Here is a 16,095-nt window from a genome sequence, read left to right on the forward strand (position 1 = left end):
CATGTTGAATTTTGTTTAAAATCATTTATGTATTTTGACCTTTATGATGAAATGAAACATCAGATATCATAAATCTTTATTTCTTTGACTTCAATTTTTCTATAGTTTGACAGTTGTCGCTATCAGAAAGCCTGAACACATAAATTAAATTAACGTTTTTGCCTTGTATACATTCATAAATGTATTACAGTTTTGTAATCTACAATATGAAATCTGATAAACCGCCCTTTTGTATTCCCCTTTAAAATTGGCATATTCTTTTAAACACATTTTTGCAGTAAAATCTACAAAATATCCCACATTTACAAACCCCTTTCAAAAAACACAACAGCATTAAATAAATCCTAAATACATCTTCTACATCTCTCTTTAGCTGAAAAGGAATGCCATGGATTATGCCATTTCAACAAAAAGTCCACTATTTGCAACGTCCATCCCCGTGCAACTTGTGCTCAAGTCTTGTTTATGATGACAAAATGCTGACAGCACTAAAATGGGATCTTAGAAACGGACTAATTTGTGGGTCATTCTGACTGGGTGTTGAACCAAGAGTCGCCTACAGTACAGACCATCTTAGCGGTCATCTGTTTACTGTACATTTTAATTTGATCACTATGCATGGTCTCACAAAAAGACAGATATATGACTTCAAGTTGTCCACTTGAAATCAGTAGTATATTAGTATACTTTTTAAATAATCTGTAACACGTCTTTTTTGTTCCACCAGTGGTTCCAAGTGTTTTTTAAAGTGTCTCTGAGAACTATATCTATCCATTTTTGGTAAAAGAATACCAATCCCAAGTATTTCCTGTCACTCTGAGCTTAAGCAAAGCTTCTGTCTGTCTTCAGGGCTTTACCACTAGGTGGAGCAGTGATTGCACAAATTCCTAGAGCCCATGTGTCAGGAGCCCAATATAGAACTGCTACTTGTGATCGAAGACAACTGCTGTCCTCTGGTTTGACACAGGATATTACATCACCTTCCCCCACGGACATTCAGTCTAGCGTTTTATAACAACCTGTTCAAAAGCTCCTGCACCAACCCTGAATGATTGAAAGAGAGAGACAGAAGGCATTATATTACATTATATTACATTACAGAATTACATTACCTCAGTCTGCAATTTTATGATGTTGTCAGAGCTCATGTAACATAATATCTCTCTGTAATCTGCTTCTTATAATGCAAAACACAATGACCATGTATCACACAAGGACGGCATAAGCGGACAATGCAAGTGGCCGGTGGCGACCTTGCGGCTGGGAAAGTTACATAATATAACTCACCTGGTGTGCTGAGAGCCCAGTGCAGTGCTGCCTCCTGGCCCAACAAATAGTCGCAGACCCTCCTCTGCAACACACACATACATATTTAGACATCATTCAGTTTGTACAAAGGCTTAATATATTTACATATATTATATGTAAATAATATACATAAATAGTGCTGTCAAACGATACATCGCGATTAATCCCAACCCAAAATAAAAGTTTTTGTTGACATAATACCTGTATTTGTTTGTGTATTTATATTAACTTAATAAATATACACAGTGCATACGCATATATTCTACAAAAAAAAAACTTTTATTTTGAATGCGATCAATCGCGTTTAATCATTTGACAGCACTAATATAAACCCTCATATCAACTGGTGAATGATAAAAAAACCTCCCTAATCATACCATAACAATATACAGTACATATATGAGAAGTTCCTTATGCTTATCAAGACTGCATTTATTTGATCAAATACTAGCAATATTGTGAACATTACAATTTTCCTCCCAAGGTTTTTTTTCTCCATTCTGTCACTGATGGAGTTTTGGTTCCTTGCTGCTGTTGACTCTGGCTTGCTTAGTTGGGGACACATCATTTCCAGCGATATCGTCGACTTGATTGCACAGATACTAAACTGAACTGAGCTGGATGATGACATCACTGAATTCAGTGATGAACTGCCTTTACCTTAAAATTTAGTGTTTACTATTGTCCTTTTGCATTATTGACACAATTTTTCCTTTTTAATACTGTAAAGATGCTTTGACACAATTCTGTACTGTTAAAAGCACTTTATAAATAAAGGTGATTTGACTTTACAATAAGGTCTCATTTTTTTACATTTAAAGAGTAAAAGCGTTAGCAAACATGAACTAACAAGATGTTGGAAAAGATGAAAACTTTCCAAGGTCTATCAGTGAAACAGAGAGAGGAAATTCAAAGAGGGGAAATTTAACGATCTGTTTGTTTGAGACAGTAGTAGTAACCATAGTAAACATTCATCTTACAAAGCTACAATATGGTGCATATTAAAGTGCAACTGAGCATCTGTGGTAAAACAGAACTCAGAATTTCCTTATCCAGAGTTTGCGTCTTATGAATGCATTGAGCGCCAACTATGGGACAGTGGAATACAGTGTGCTGTGATATGAAGGTCTGTGTCAGCTGGTCATATCTGACGTTTCCATTTGTGTGCATCTACTTGGCTGTTGACCACAGCCTGGTGTTTCGGAAGTGGAGATGATGTTTAAATTTAAACTTTTTTTCAGGGAGGTTGCTGTTCAAAATACACCTGTAGAAGCAGATGTCATTACCATAGATGTGTGTGTGTACATTTTCTTTGGCAAGTCGCAATATAGTCTTGGTAGATTTTTAAAGGAAAAAATAATAGTATGATTTCTGAAAGATCATATGACATAAAGACTGAAGTAATGATGCATAAAATTAAGCATTGCCATCACAGGAATAAATAGCATTTAAAAAATATGGTCAGACAGAAAATAGCTATTTTAAATTGTCAAAATACTTCACTGTTTTTACTGTATCTTTGATCTAATAAATGCAGCCGTGGTGAGCTTTAGAGACTTCTTTAAAAAATATTTAAAAATCTTGCAAACCCCAAACTTTTGAACAATTGTGTATGCCTTCATATTGCATCCAGCTGTGCTATTTCAAGCGAGCACATAAAATAATTTTTTACATGATATGGCTATTAAACATCTGAACTGTAAATGCTACATGCATCAATGTGCTTTCTAAACACTACCTTCATTACTGGAGTCCAGTATGCTGTGGCTGAAGTCTTGGCCCTGTAGGATTGTCTCGATGATATCATCAGCATCCACTCTGGTAGCATCCACTCGCTTTAGCTGAGACTCAACCGAGTCCTGTTTTACAGGGTGCCTGAAATACAAACATACACAAGAAATACACTCTTTACTAAAAGATTTTCTAGATTTTGCAGGAAGAGCTAATGCACACACGTTTACCTGTTGGCTGTGATCCCACTGTGGGATGGTGTGGCTAAGTGCTGGGGTAAAGGTGTGCAGGCATGCGTGCGGGACTCTCTGTCCTCACTGGGTTCTGGTAGGCTGCCAATCCCAGTGGAGGCACTCCCCACAGACAAATTCCTCCTATGAGAGAGCTCCGTCAGGCTGGAGGAGCGCGAATTAGCCGTGCTGTACCCTACAAGAATGTCCAGACTGATCAATATTATATATATATATATATATATATATAATGCAAAAAGTCATAGAAAAAAAAGCCAGGAAAGCAAAACATCTGGTGTGAATGAACAGACCGGAAAACTTGGACTGCTGGCTGGCGTAACTGGCTGTTCTTGAGTGACCACACTTTCCCAGTTCATCTGGAACAGAACCATGACTGAAGCAACTTTTTCTTAGGTTTTCTAGAATAAAATAAAATAAATAAAAAAATCAGTGGAATGTTACCATCATTGTGAAATTTGGAATTGTTGAAATGCGAAAGTGGACTTTACTAGGTCTTGAAATGAAATATACTAATGCAGTCAAACGTTTGGAATAATTATTCAAATTTTTTTAATAAAATAATCACATTTTAAAATTGTAATAATATTTCACAATATTACTGTTTTCACAAATAGCAGCATTCATAAAGCATAAGAGACAAAAAAACAAAAAACAAAAAAAAGCATATTATTCCAAACTTGGCCGGTGTATAGGTAGATTTTGTGTGAGGATTGTGGAGGTACCTGTACAGATTTGAGTTGCACTCTGTGTCTCTGCTCTTCTGTCCTCATCTAGACATATATCTATTTCTCCTGGAAAACCAATGGTCATTGCAGTGGACGGAGGCCTGGAAGAGTCAAAATATCTCCATTAAAAACATATAAACATACAAAAACATAACAAATGATCAAAATAAGACATTGCTCCATATACAAAATCACATAATATATTTTCTTAAATAAACAGTAACCTAAATATTTTTTCATTTAAAGAAATGTATTTAGATATTTAAACAAATTCAGGCTCCTAATTCTTTACTTGTGAGTCTTAATATTTAGAGGGGGGAAAAAAAACCACATGAAATATTTCTAATTCAGTGTTACACAGAAGAAAGTCAGTCATACAGGTCTGAAAAAATAAAGTTGAGTAAATGATGACAAAATTGTGTATTTTCTGTGTAAATCATTCTTTTAATAAACTGAACCCAGCCAGATCATAGAGAAGAAATAATCTATAAAACACAGATTTCAGGAGATATTAATCCATAAAGTACTAATCTGGCATTTCACTGGTTTTAGTGCCTCTAAAACCAACAGTGACATAAAACTAGAATGCACCAGCCAGAGCTAAAAGCACTCGAGGTGCAGTATGAGCATTCCCACACACACAAACACCCCGATAACACTTCTGCAGGATCCACAAACACACACTCACCGGGAAACACCCCCAAACACTTTGATTTATGAGTGCGCATGGCTATTTTTGACAACCATTCAGAGTGAAGCAATGATACTGAACTCTCACTAGAGCAGGATTCACACACACACACACACACCTCTTCATGGATGTTTAAATATCACTCATTTCAGTTGCTAATCCACTGTCACAACACTGTACGTGTTGTTTTAATGGGAGATTGTGTGCCAGTTTGCTTACGTAACAGGAAGCACACCTTTCAGTGTTTCTGGGTGCTGTGTGAGATGATTAATATTACCCCCTCTAAATGTCAGGATAAATGTCAACTATTTCAACATGCATGCAAACATATTCACACACTTAATGTATTTCAATATACTAGAAATACTAGTGCATCTGAATATAATCAGACTTGCTTAATGTGAGAGGGCAGTGAAAAAAGAAAACTTATAATGTTAATTATTGATCAGAAATGTGATTATTATTTTTATTATCAACAACCTTCCTATTACCGGTGTTGAATAACATAACATTTTTCATTATTGTGCTACTTCTAATACTTATCATTCAGAAGAAAACACACCCAATATGCTGATTTGCTGCTCAGGAAACATTTATTATTTTTCATGTTAAAAACAAATGTGCTGCTTAATATTTTTGAGGAAACCATGATAGTGACCCCGAAAAAAGTATTTTTCTGGGTGACTAGTAGTCGTTCATTTTAAGTATTAGTGGACTAATTGTACGTTTATGAATAAACCATTTAAATCATTATAATGAACATTTAATTGCCTACATAGCCTTATAAGTGTTCAAGCACACTTATAAAGCTTGCCACAGCGCACCGACAGAAGTAATGATTATGAATGAGGATAAAAGGAAAAAACAGTAAGGAGGCTGCATTAAAAATGTAATAATTCACTGATTAACATCTTTACAGATGAATCGGCATCTTAAGAGATGAATCGGCGACACTGACTTATCATCTCTGCAGTATTGATGCGCCTGTTTGCCTTTTTCATATGCATTACATAATCTGAGAATATTTGTTTTCCATTCTAATTGGTTCAGTTGAAAGTAGACGTTTCACTCTCTATAGATATATATATTTTTTATGTCTGTAAAGCAAAGATATACATGTTTAGCGCTCAAGTGAAATGGTGGAAGCGCGTCCTGTTTACTTTCATTATTTTACAAAAGCACATTTTGTTTTTATTGTGAGTGCGACTAAGCAACTAATAAAATATTTGTCGACCAAGCCTTTTCTGGTCGACTAGCGGTTAAATGACTATTAGGGGGCAATCCTACATCTTTTTGAGGATTCTGTAGTCTTTACTGTCACTTTTGATCAACTGAATTGAATAAAAGTATAATTTCTTTTGAACATAAATCTTACTGCTAACTTTAGAATGGTTGAGTAAACATACCAACTTAACTAATAATCAGAGGTTTGAAGCTAAACATCACCAGACAGGAAGTGGTTGAACAGGACTTCCTGTGTTCATGCAGTCCTAGACATTGGTGTCAGAAAAACACTGGCACAAGCACTCTGGCACAGATGCATCGACACGCAAACAAATACAAAGGCATAACGACAGCTGCGTTGGCTATTGTCGCACAGTTTCAAGGTCATTCTGAGCTGCTGGGTTACTCGACCAGCGTGGTCTTTCTGTATCACTTGTTAAACTTAAATAAACTAGACTGGAGACCAGCATCCCAAATATATGCTGGTCTTTTCAAAAGGAAGCAGATTTTAGATTTGAATATGAAATTCAAACTTTTCAAAATCTATTCAAAATTAAGGGACAACTTACGTTTTAAAGCAAGGATCGCCTGACATTAACTGCATACTGATTATGACCTAGACAAAGGGAGAGAGGTGGTGAGTGGTTACATAAACATACAGTGTGAGATATAGCAGACTGTATATTTTATGAATAGCCCTGAAAACATTATGATACTGGAGAATTGTGTGGTAAATTGTATTTTGCTGAAGGAACATTTTTATTGATTGAGCCACTGTAAGATTTAAGGCTACTGAAATAACAGCCCATAAATGCACAGTATAAACACAAATTAATCAATGAAAATAAATCTATAAAACAAGGTTGATGCTGTTTTCAAAAATGTAAGGACATATACACATTATTATTTTGTTTACTGTAAATTTATTATGTTAAGTGTCTCATAAAGCAGAATTGATTTATATTTGATGTTTACTATTATGTTTACTTAAAATATGATTTAAAAATGAAAAAAGTTTGATTCATATTTAATATTATTAACATATAATACTGAATATATTAATATAGTGAAATAATAATGATGATGATTATTATTAATATTACATATGATGTGAGTACCACTGTTGAGTGTTTTTGGTGCCATTTCTCAGCAAACCCCATATTAAAGAATCTAAGAAGAACCAAATTTTAATTATTGCCACTTCTACTTTTCAACTCAATGGCAACTTAAAATATAGTTTGAAATATAAAAATACAGCATTATATGCATTTTGTTATTATTAATATTAATAATAACATTCATTAACAATGTTTTTTTCCATAATATGTATTTACTATTATTATTATCTGGTTAAGATATTTTATTATATTTTTATTCTTAAGAATATTATTATATAATAATATTCTTAACAATTTCTAAATAATAACTATTTTAAGGGCCCAATAATCAGCAAACCCAATATTAAAGTATCAGTCAGAAACTTTTGAATATATATAATATAATATAAAGTCCCATATATAGTGTAAAATAACTTTAATGCGAAACATGACTTATTTCTATAATAAACTTACAAATATGGCATCACGTGTGTGCCTATATGTTAATGGGCTGCAGTGATGCAAGTTAAAATGGTCCGGTCATGTGTGTGGCTCTCTACAGCTATAAATGTGCAGTCCTGTGATATTTTGGGTGCTCTGCGATCAGCTCCAGACGGAGGTGGAAGGATACAGGCCTGTGGAATTCTGGGGGCGCTGTGAACCGCTCCAGGCGGAGGTGGAAGGTTACAGGCCTGTGGAATTCTGGGGGCGCTGTGAATCGCTCTAGGCGTAGGTGGGGGTAGTGGATTGGAAAAAAACAGCGCAACACAGGCCGAAGCATGCCACACATGAAGTAACACAACACTGCACACAGATCTGAGGAGACACGCCCCTCACCCCTCAACTGTGCTTCTTCATTAGAAAGTTTTCTGCTATGTATGTGTGTGTGTGTACCTTCAGTATAGAGTTGTCCTGACGTGTGTTTTTGGTGTTGTATCCCTCCAACAGGCAGTGCCGTGTGGTGCTTCCTGAACCGGCAAACTCAGCCAAGTTTAAATCAGCAAACCCAAGCTGTATGACACACACACTGTATCAGTGCCAGTGATCTGACAGAAAAAGTCTTCATTATCCATAGATAAACTGAGCTTACCTTTGCAAATGTCTTCCCACCTTTAAGCTCCTTTATAAAATAAAAAACAAAAATCAAAAACCTCACCCAATCCAACTACATTTGAACAGAAACAAACAGCTTAGAGCCCATTTTAACAATAATGATGTTCGGTGTTGGGGGGTAACGCATTACAAGTAACATGAGTTACATAATCAGATTACTTTTTTAAAGTAACTAATTAAATTCATTACATTTTAAATATCTGAGTTACCTTTTCTTTTCTTTGCTACTGACCTCCGATGATCCAATTCAATAATACTAAGCATGACACATTTGTGTTTCATTTTTGTTATTGCTGAATTTTCATATTCTTCAAGCAATTTGTTTGAGCTGCGCTCTCTACTAATCAGACTTGAATTTACATTTCCTTCAGCCGGATGCATATTTATTTCACTTTTATTGTGAAAGGGCTTTTAGATTTGTAAAATAACTACTTTTTTATATTAAAAACAAACAAGCAACTCTTAAAAGGTAATTCAAAAGTAGCATACTTTCCATAAAATGTTAAGTAACATAAAAGTTACATTTTTTATGGGGTAACTCAATATTGTAATGCATTACTTTTAAAAGTAACTTCCCCAACACTGAGGATGCTACATCATACCTTTCTTACAGACACCCGAAAAACACATGGATCCAACACCCCTGTCCCTGCATTAGCACTCATCTTACATAAGAAGGAGAATCTTTTCTTCCATTTAACACAATTCACCAGAACTGGCTCTCTGCAGGAGAAAGCACAAGAAAGATCATGTAGATTGTGTAGACAGAAAGACTGAAACAGACTGAAAGATTAAATGACAGACAGACTGATAGATGAAATCTGAATACAGTGTTTACTGTCAAAACACAATGAAATCTCATTTCATTACCGCTGTTATTAGGGAAAGTAGTTCAGACAAAGCATTTGTCAAGCCTGAATAAAAACGCACATTATAATGTCTACAGGGACATTATTACTTTGTTACAATGTCTGTTACATCATGTTTATTCTGATTGTGAAATACTGTGCATTCTGTAAGTAATATTTCTGAATAATATTTGTTTTTCACTGACTTTGTACGTGTTTTCCCTGAAAGCATAGATACACTAATGCCAAGTAAACCTTCGGCTGTATTGTTTATGCGGAGGAACGTCTGGAATTCAGATATGGAATGTAACCGTTTTGTAAAATGCAGACTAACGTTACTGTTGCCACAACAAGTCCAGCCTCGACGGTTAGAGGAAGGAAAGCATTAGCTAATCAGTCCCAGCCCACTTCTGGCGACCTGTTGAGCAGAACACCCCCCTCTCATTCATCTCCTGCCAAAATACACGTTCCTCTATAACAAAATCATCTGCAATGTTTCGGAAAATGTCTCGATGTCAGTTTTATGCGCGTCTAGGTTAACGTTAATTGAGCCAAACGAAAGGAAACACGCGAACAAAAAACAAGCACTGCTTGTCAACTGTCATTAAAAACCTTTGATCATCTCGAACTCATTCATCATTAATCAGGCAACCGAATGAAAATAAGTCAATTATTTCAAGATTAAACAGGCTTGATGTTCTTGATCACTCAATATATTTAGCATCAGAAATAAATGTATTATTTAACATTATTTCATATTAATGTTAAATAGGGTTGCATCTGGACATTTATTTAAATATTAACACACACATACACACCTATCACTTGAATAAAATATTTAAATAAAATAATATACTGGATAAATTGAGTTGCTGTCACCTCGAAGACTCATCTGAGAAGCCTCCGTCCGTCAGTCGAACCTTGCAGAACAGAACTCCATTCACGTAAGGGACAGACGACAGCTCCTCCAGCTCCACATCAACTTTAAACTTGAACCTCTTCTTCTTCATCATGATGAAAGCCATGTATCGAATATGTATAGGACGACAGAATGGCTGCTATACTCCACGAATGGGATTTCAGGAGATGAACCCAAACGCTTTGACGTGCCGTGGTGTCGGTGTGTGTGCGGGACGGTAGTTTTTTAAACGCTGCTGACGACATTTTAAAATAAAAGCCCTTCCAAAATATATCATGCTTACAATTAGACAGAATGGGTTTAGAAAATTATTTATTTGAGTGTATTAATAACGTTTTATAGCAATGGAATCTAAAATAGTTTATTACTATTTTTTTTTATTTATCTTATGGCTAATATGGAGATCGAGGAGGAAAACACGTACATTTTATTCAGAAGACTATTTCAATAATAATAATAATAATAATGTGTGTGAGTGTGTGATATATAATTTCATAGATTGGTGTAATTATTTTAGAATATAAAAATAACCATATTTATGTATGTACGTATAAATTGTATTTATATTTCTGTGTATATTTGTAATTATGTTTTTTTTTTAAATATATATATGTAAGTCCAAAGAGGGCTTTTGTGGCTGAGTCTTAAAAGACCAGAGAGAGAGAGAGAGAAGGAGAGAGAGAGAGAGAGAGAGAGAGGGTGGTCTTGGAGGACTCCTACTGGTCGATGCTGTAACATGACCATTCTAATGTCAATAATGATCTTTTTCTATTGGCCTCCATAACTCTGTGTCATCCTAATTTTTAGTTGAAGGAAAAATGAAAAATATTAAGGTATTTAGATAAAGGAACATAATTTCATATGAATAGAGTTAGGTCAATTTTAGTCTCATGTGACACGGGATGGGAAAATAAAATTTTAAGAAATTAAATAGTTGATCACATGATGTGATAGCGGTTAAGAAAAAGTTCAAGTTGGACTTTTATTTGCGTTTATAGCACCTTTGAATTTACAGACTATTTTATCCTTCTTCATTGTACCAACATTACAACATACGTATAAAGAATATACAGCATATAAAAGGGAGTACAACACAAGATATAAATAACTATTAAGAAAAATACAAAATACAAATACAGTTTAAAACATTATATAGGCCTACCATGCTGCGTGGAGTTTAAGTACAATATATGTAAATCGATTTTGCATAAACATCACTTCTTTCTTAGCAAATACGGTATACTGTACTGTAAAACAATTAGTGTTGTGCATTGATTCAGTTTAACATAAAAAACGTTGATTGCTAAATCAACTTTCTGTTGGCGTGAGCAAACTAACGGTCCACCAGAGGGAGGCAAATCGTCACGAAAGCATAAACTGCTAAACCGTGAACACAGAATTACCGAATTGCTAAGGATCATAGCTACTTTGAATTTTTTACTAATGCAATTTGAATAGTTGAAGTAGATCTGCGACTGAAGTATGCTTTGCAACTTGCAGTCTAACATTACAGTGGCAATTATATACAGTAATATAATATGCAATCAAATATTACAAGTTTTGTAGACTTTTTTTTCATATTATTTTGCAAGTAATTATATGTAATCTGTTTCACTTTTTTTTATTTTTATTAAACTACATTGTTGTCTTTGTCAATTAAGTACTTTAAACGCTTTGCAAATAATAGACTTTATACTTCATTTGTACCCATAGGGCAATTGGTTTTGCAGCAAGATAAGCACAGAACAGTCACAGATGCACAAATACAAAACAAAAACACATAAGAAATATTTAATGTAACTGGCCCTTGTTAAAGTAAAATCTGACAATTTCATAATATAGCAACAATTCCATAACCAACCCCATTTCAGCAACAACATCATCAAAAACAAGATAATAATGTAAATAATGTAATGCTTACAGTAGCTAGTGTCAGTAAAGCTTTGACTCTGACGGGGGGAGAGGGAGAGAGAGAGAGAGAGAGAGAGAGAGAGAGAGAGAGAGAGAGAGAGAGAGAGAGAGAGAGAGAGAGAGAGAGAGAGAGATTTCTGAATGATTCCACATGCTGAATGAAGTCAGTGACACTCTCAGTGAACGGGACGCAGCGACGTTTTTCCCTTCTCGGTTTGGGAAGGAAGGTCTCACTACAGCCGGTGCAGCATGTGAAAGTCCAACACAGGCGACTTTTTTGTTTTTACACATTTTGCAGACAGTCTCTGATCATTAAGCAATTCCACCGCACTGATTTCTTCACTGAAATGCCGTCATGCCCCGCGTGAATGTCAGCTGGATTATTACGGTGCTCGCGGTGGAGCTCGCGACACTGTCCGCCGCGCACGCTCACAGCTGTCACGAGGTGAAAACGGCGTTTCAGGTGCGTCAGATCGGCCAGCTGAAATGGGTCCCGGAAACACCTGCTACAGGTGAGTGAGAACACCACGTGCAACTGTTTGTCATCTTGGTGAAGAGCGGTTTTTGTAAATGCTATTGTTGTTTGACTGACCAAACTGAAATATGTCTCATTGAAGTTTAATAGTTAATTAGGTGTTTTTGCTTAAACAACTGTATGGTTGTGGTTACTATGGAAAATCTTTCTATTGTGGTGCAACAACCAGGTGCTCTGGGTCCTATATTGTTTCATAGCACGTTTTAATGGTGAAAGGCAATATTTAAAGAAATAGAATACCCCAAAACGAAAATCTGCTTTAGGAAAAAAAAAAAAAAAAACCTCATACTTAGATTTTCCAAGATGTAGATGAGTTTGATTCTTCATCTGAGCAGATCTGGAGAAATGGAGCATTACATCACTTGCTCACCAACTGATCCTCTGCAGTGTATGGGTGCCGTCAGAATGAGAGTCAAAACAGCTGATAAAAGCATCACAATACTACTCAACACTACTCCAGACCATTATATTCCATCATGTTTTTAATTTCAAAACCTTTCTTCTGGCTAAAATATGAGCCCTCTACAAATGAAATTGCTTTCTTTTGAGCACAAAAATATTTCTTAAACAAGTGCTATTAAACTACAAAGAAAATCTTTCAAGGTAACTATATCTCAAAGGTTGTGTCTGAATCATTATTTTAGCTGCACTGCCCAGAGACTCATCCATTTCTAGTCCTGTCAGATTCGTTCCAGTGTAACTGGAATTCCAGTGTTACTTTTGCATCCTAAAAATTCCCACAGTGCGCTGATAAAAACCATCAGCTGCTCACTATATTTACTTACAGGAAATGTTTTCATGTCTCTGCATGTTTGGCACTGTACTTTTGAACGCTGAAATGAAGATACATGTTTAACAATCACTGGTTGCATACCATTATGCAAAGCATGATTGGATTGATTCCTAATTAGTATGAAGAGTTAAGTTGTTTAAATATACATGATGTGATCAATATTTCATCAAGATACCATTGGAATTCAAGAGTATTTTATTTATTTATTTATTCCTGTCAGGAAAATGTAATGTAATTACATTTAATTGGTTTAAGAAGTCTGTTTACTGATTTTTTTTCCCCCAACAAAGTTTGTGTGAATGCCCTTGTGTGCTGTAAGGCTCTGGATTCTGCACTAAATAACATGTCTTGGTAAACTTCAGACAAGGATCGTGTCAGGTTAAGGGAATCAGTGTTGACAGATGTATTCAGCCAGCTGCTTTGATGCATGACTCAGCGAACAGGAGCGAGCCGTGCTGGAATGACACTGCTCCAGCTCACGCGGGTCTAGAGTTCTCACAGTACTTGAACTCACACCCAGGTCCGGTTCTCCTATGACAGGGTTGTCCATCCTGCTCCTAGAGATCAACCTGCATAGTTTAGTAATCAAATACTACTTGAACCAGTTCGTCGATGTCTTTAGGGTCATTTGGAAAGGTTACTGGGTCTAAAACACAGGCCAGCTTGACGATAGTCAGTCATTTGCTCTATCTATCTATCTATCTATCTATCTATCTATCTATCTATCTATCTATCTATCTATCTATCTATCTATCTATCTATCTGTCTATCTGTCTGTCTGTCTGTCTGTCTGTCGATCGATTGTTCATTCGTTTGCATTTATATAGCACATTTAAAAACCACAATAGTGTATACCAAAGTGCTGTACATATACACATAAAGTAAATATAGAGATTAAGAGAGTAAAAAGAAAAGACACACACACACACACGAAACACATAATCAATACAAAAACGCATTAAAATACACAAACATACATTTTATCCAAAAGCCAAGGAGTAAAGATGTCTTCAGGTGGGATTTAAAAACAGAGAAGGAAGGCACAGATCCAATGTCCAGAGATATGCTGTTCCATGGTCTAGGGCTGGATACAGAAAAAGCGGAAAAAAAAAACCTGAGGATTGCTGATAGCTGAGAAGTTCCGACAAGTATGATGGGTATAGAACATTTGACGCTTTATACAAAAGTTATACATTAAAATGGATCCTATGCTAAAGCGATAACCAATGAAGAGATGCTATGACTGGAGAAATGATTCCTGTCCTCTCAGTACCAGTCAACAGCCTCGCGGCTGCGTTCTGGAACAACTGCAACCAATTCAGTGATGAATGATTGAGACCCATATAAAGCTCATTGCAATAATCAAGTCTGGATGTGATTTAATCCTTAAATGAGAGCATAGTTTTGATTTGGCTATTTTCCTTTTTCGTTGCAAGAAGCTGCTCTTTACCACAGCACTTATCTGTTTTTCTTTTTTAAAATCCAGATCAGTGTCAACATTACACGTCTTTATCAAAAGGATGAATATTTGATGACAAAGAATCTAAATTAATAGATTAATAGATTAACACACTTTTCTGTGTGTTAAACACAATCTACTACATATAGACAACTTAATTTGAATGAACAATAACAAATGAAAAAAAACATAATCACAATTTATGACAAAAATACTATTATAAACTTGGTTAGTGGTTAGTTGAGCAGCAAAAGATACTCTAGAAAAATCCAGGGTGAACAATAATTTTATACAATCTAGTGAAATATTTTAATTTCAAATAAAAATGCATATGTTTAAAATCTGGTAAAATTATACATATTGCTCTCTATTGTTGTAAAATACATGAATGAAAAACAAATATATTCATTTATATAGAAATCTAAAAGACATTCATTCGCGATTCATTCGCGAACCAGACAACAATAGTACAAGATATTGAGATATTGATACGAAGTGTATTAAATCTATGCATTAGTTTAATGAGCCTTTTCTTTGAACAGTTTTAAATCTCAGTTACTGTGCGCTCTTGAAGAGATTTCCATCGTTTTGACTGTAGTAACCGAACGCAACACGCCGTTTGATTGCTGAAAGTTAGTGAAAGAAGAGTTTAGGTGAACTTGAATTTAATGACTTAAATATTAATCTGTATCTCACATTGAACTATGGAACAGCTTCAGAACACTTGAAATATAGTGCACAAAAACGTTTTGGTGCTTTGTGTTTTTGTGCCTTTCTTGGGGTTCAACAATAACACCGAATAGCATACGCACAATATCGGATTTGGATTGGTCTGGTCTGACCGATACCCGATCTGCAGAAAATGGCAGTATCTGAGCCGATACCGATCCTGAGAATTAATTGATTCATCCCTATCTATAATAGCCAATACACTAGGACTATAGTCCCCAGGACCTCTAAAAAAAGCTTGATGGGGACAACTTCAACAGAAAAAAAATGCTGATCAACTGGGATTTTTATTGCACAACCATCTCTAGGGTTTACAGAGAATTGTCCGAAAAAGATAAAGCAGCAGTGTAGACGAAAATGCCTTGTTGATATCAAAGGAGAATTGGCAGACTGGTTAGAGATGATAGAAAGGCAACTAACTCAAATAACCACTTGTTACAACCAAGGTATGGAAAATACCATCTCTGACCGCACAACACGTCGAACCCTGAAGCAGATGGGCTACAGCAGCAGAAGACCACACTGGGTACTGCTTCTGTCAGCTAAAAACAGGAAACTGAGACTACAGTTCACACAGGCTCACCAAAATTGGACAATAGAAGATTGGAAAAACGTTGCCTGGTCTGATGAGTCTCGATTTCTGCTGGGGCATTCAGATGGTAGGGTCAGAATTTGGCATAAAGATAATAAAAGCATGGATCCATCCAACTTTGTCTCCACGTTTCAGTAGGGCTGTGCAAAAAATCGAATGCGATTTTCAT

The 16,095-nt window shown here is 35.5% G+C and overlaps 2 protein-coding genes across 4 annotated transcripts in view; one reads left to right on the plus strand and one right to left on the minus strand.

Annotated features, from left to right (window-relative positions):
* Nucleotides 1–64: 64 nt before the first annotated feature.
* Nucleotides 65–10,131, minus strand: LOC127951579 (protein FAM102B). Of its 2 annotated transcripts, XM_052549552.1 has the most exons (11): nt 9,868–10,131; nt 8,743–8,863; nt 8,118–8,147; nt 7,922–8,038; nt 6,500–6,546; nt 4,013–4,116; nt 3,581–3,688; nt 3,270–3,465; nt 3,047–3,183; nt 1,288–1,351; nt 65–1,044 (listed from the first exon to the last, which is right to left on the minus strand). In XM_052549552.1, exons 1-11 carry the CDS (start codon nt 10,011–10,013, stop codon nt 1,002–1,004), a joined length of 1,113 nt encoding a protein of 370 aa, XP_052405512.1. In that variant the 5' UTR covers nt 10,014–10,131; the 3' UTR covers nt 65–1,001. The 2 variants fall into 2 exon arrangements, with proteins under 2 accessions (XP_052405512.1, XP_052405513.1); XM_052549553.1 differs by lacking the exons at nt 7,922–8,038; nt 8,118–8,147.
* A 1,836-nt stretch (nt 10,132–11,967) lies between these two features.
* The window catches only part of gpc5c (glypican 5c), a 115,524-nt gene continuing 111,396 nt past the window's right edge, over nt 11,968–16,095 (plus strand). For both annotated transcript variants that reach the window (XM_052549692.1, XM_052549693.1), the window contains exon 1: nt 11,968–12,330. In XM_052549692.1, the coding sequence (XP_052405652.1) occupies nt 12,174–12,330 (157 nt within the window). In that variant the 5' untranslated portion in view covers nt 11,968–12,173. The remainder of the gene's footprint in view (nt 12,331–16,095) is intronic.

Source organism: Carassius gibelio, chromosome B2, assembly GCF_023724105.1.
Source record: "Carassius gibelio isolate Cgi1373 ecotype wild population from Czech Republic chromosome B2, carGib1.2-hapl.c, whole genome shotgun sequence".
In the NCBI taxonomy this organism is placed as follows: domain Eukaryota; kingdom Metazoa; phylum Chordata; class Actinopteri; order Cypriniformes; family Cyprinidae; genus Carassius; species Carassius gibelio.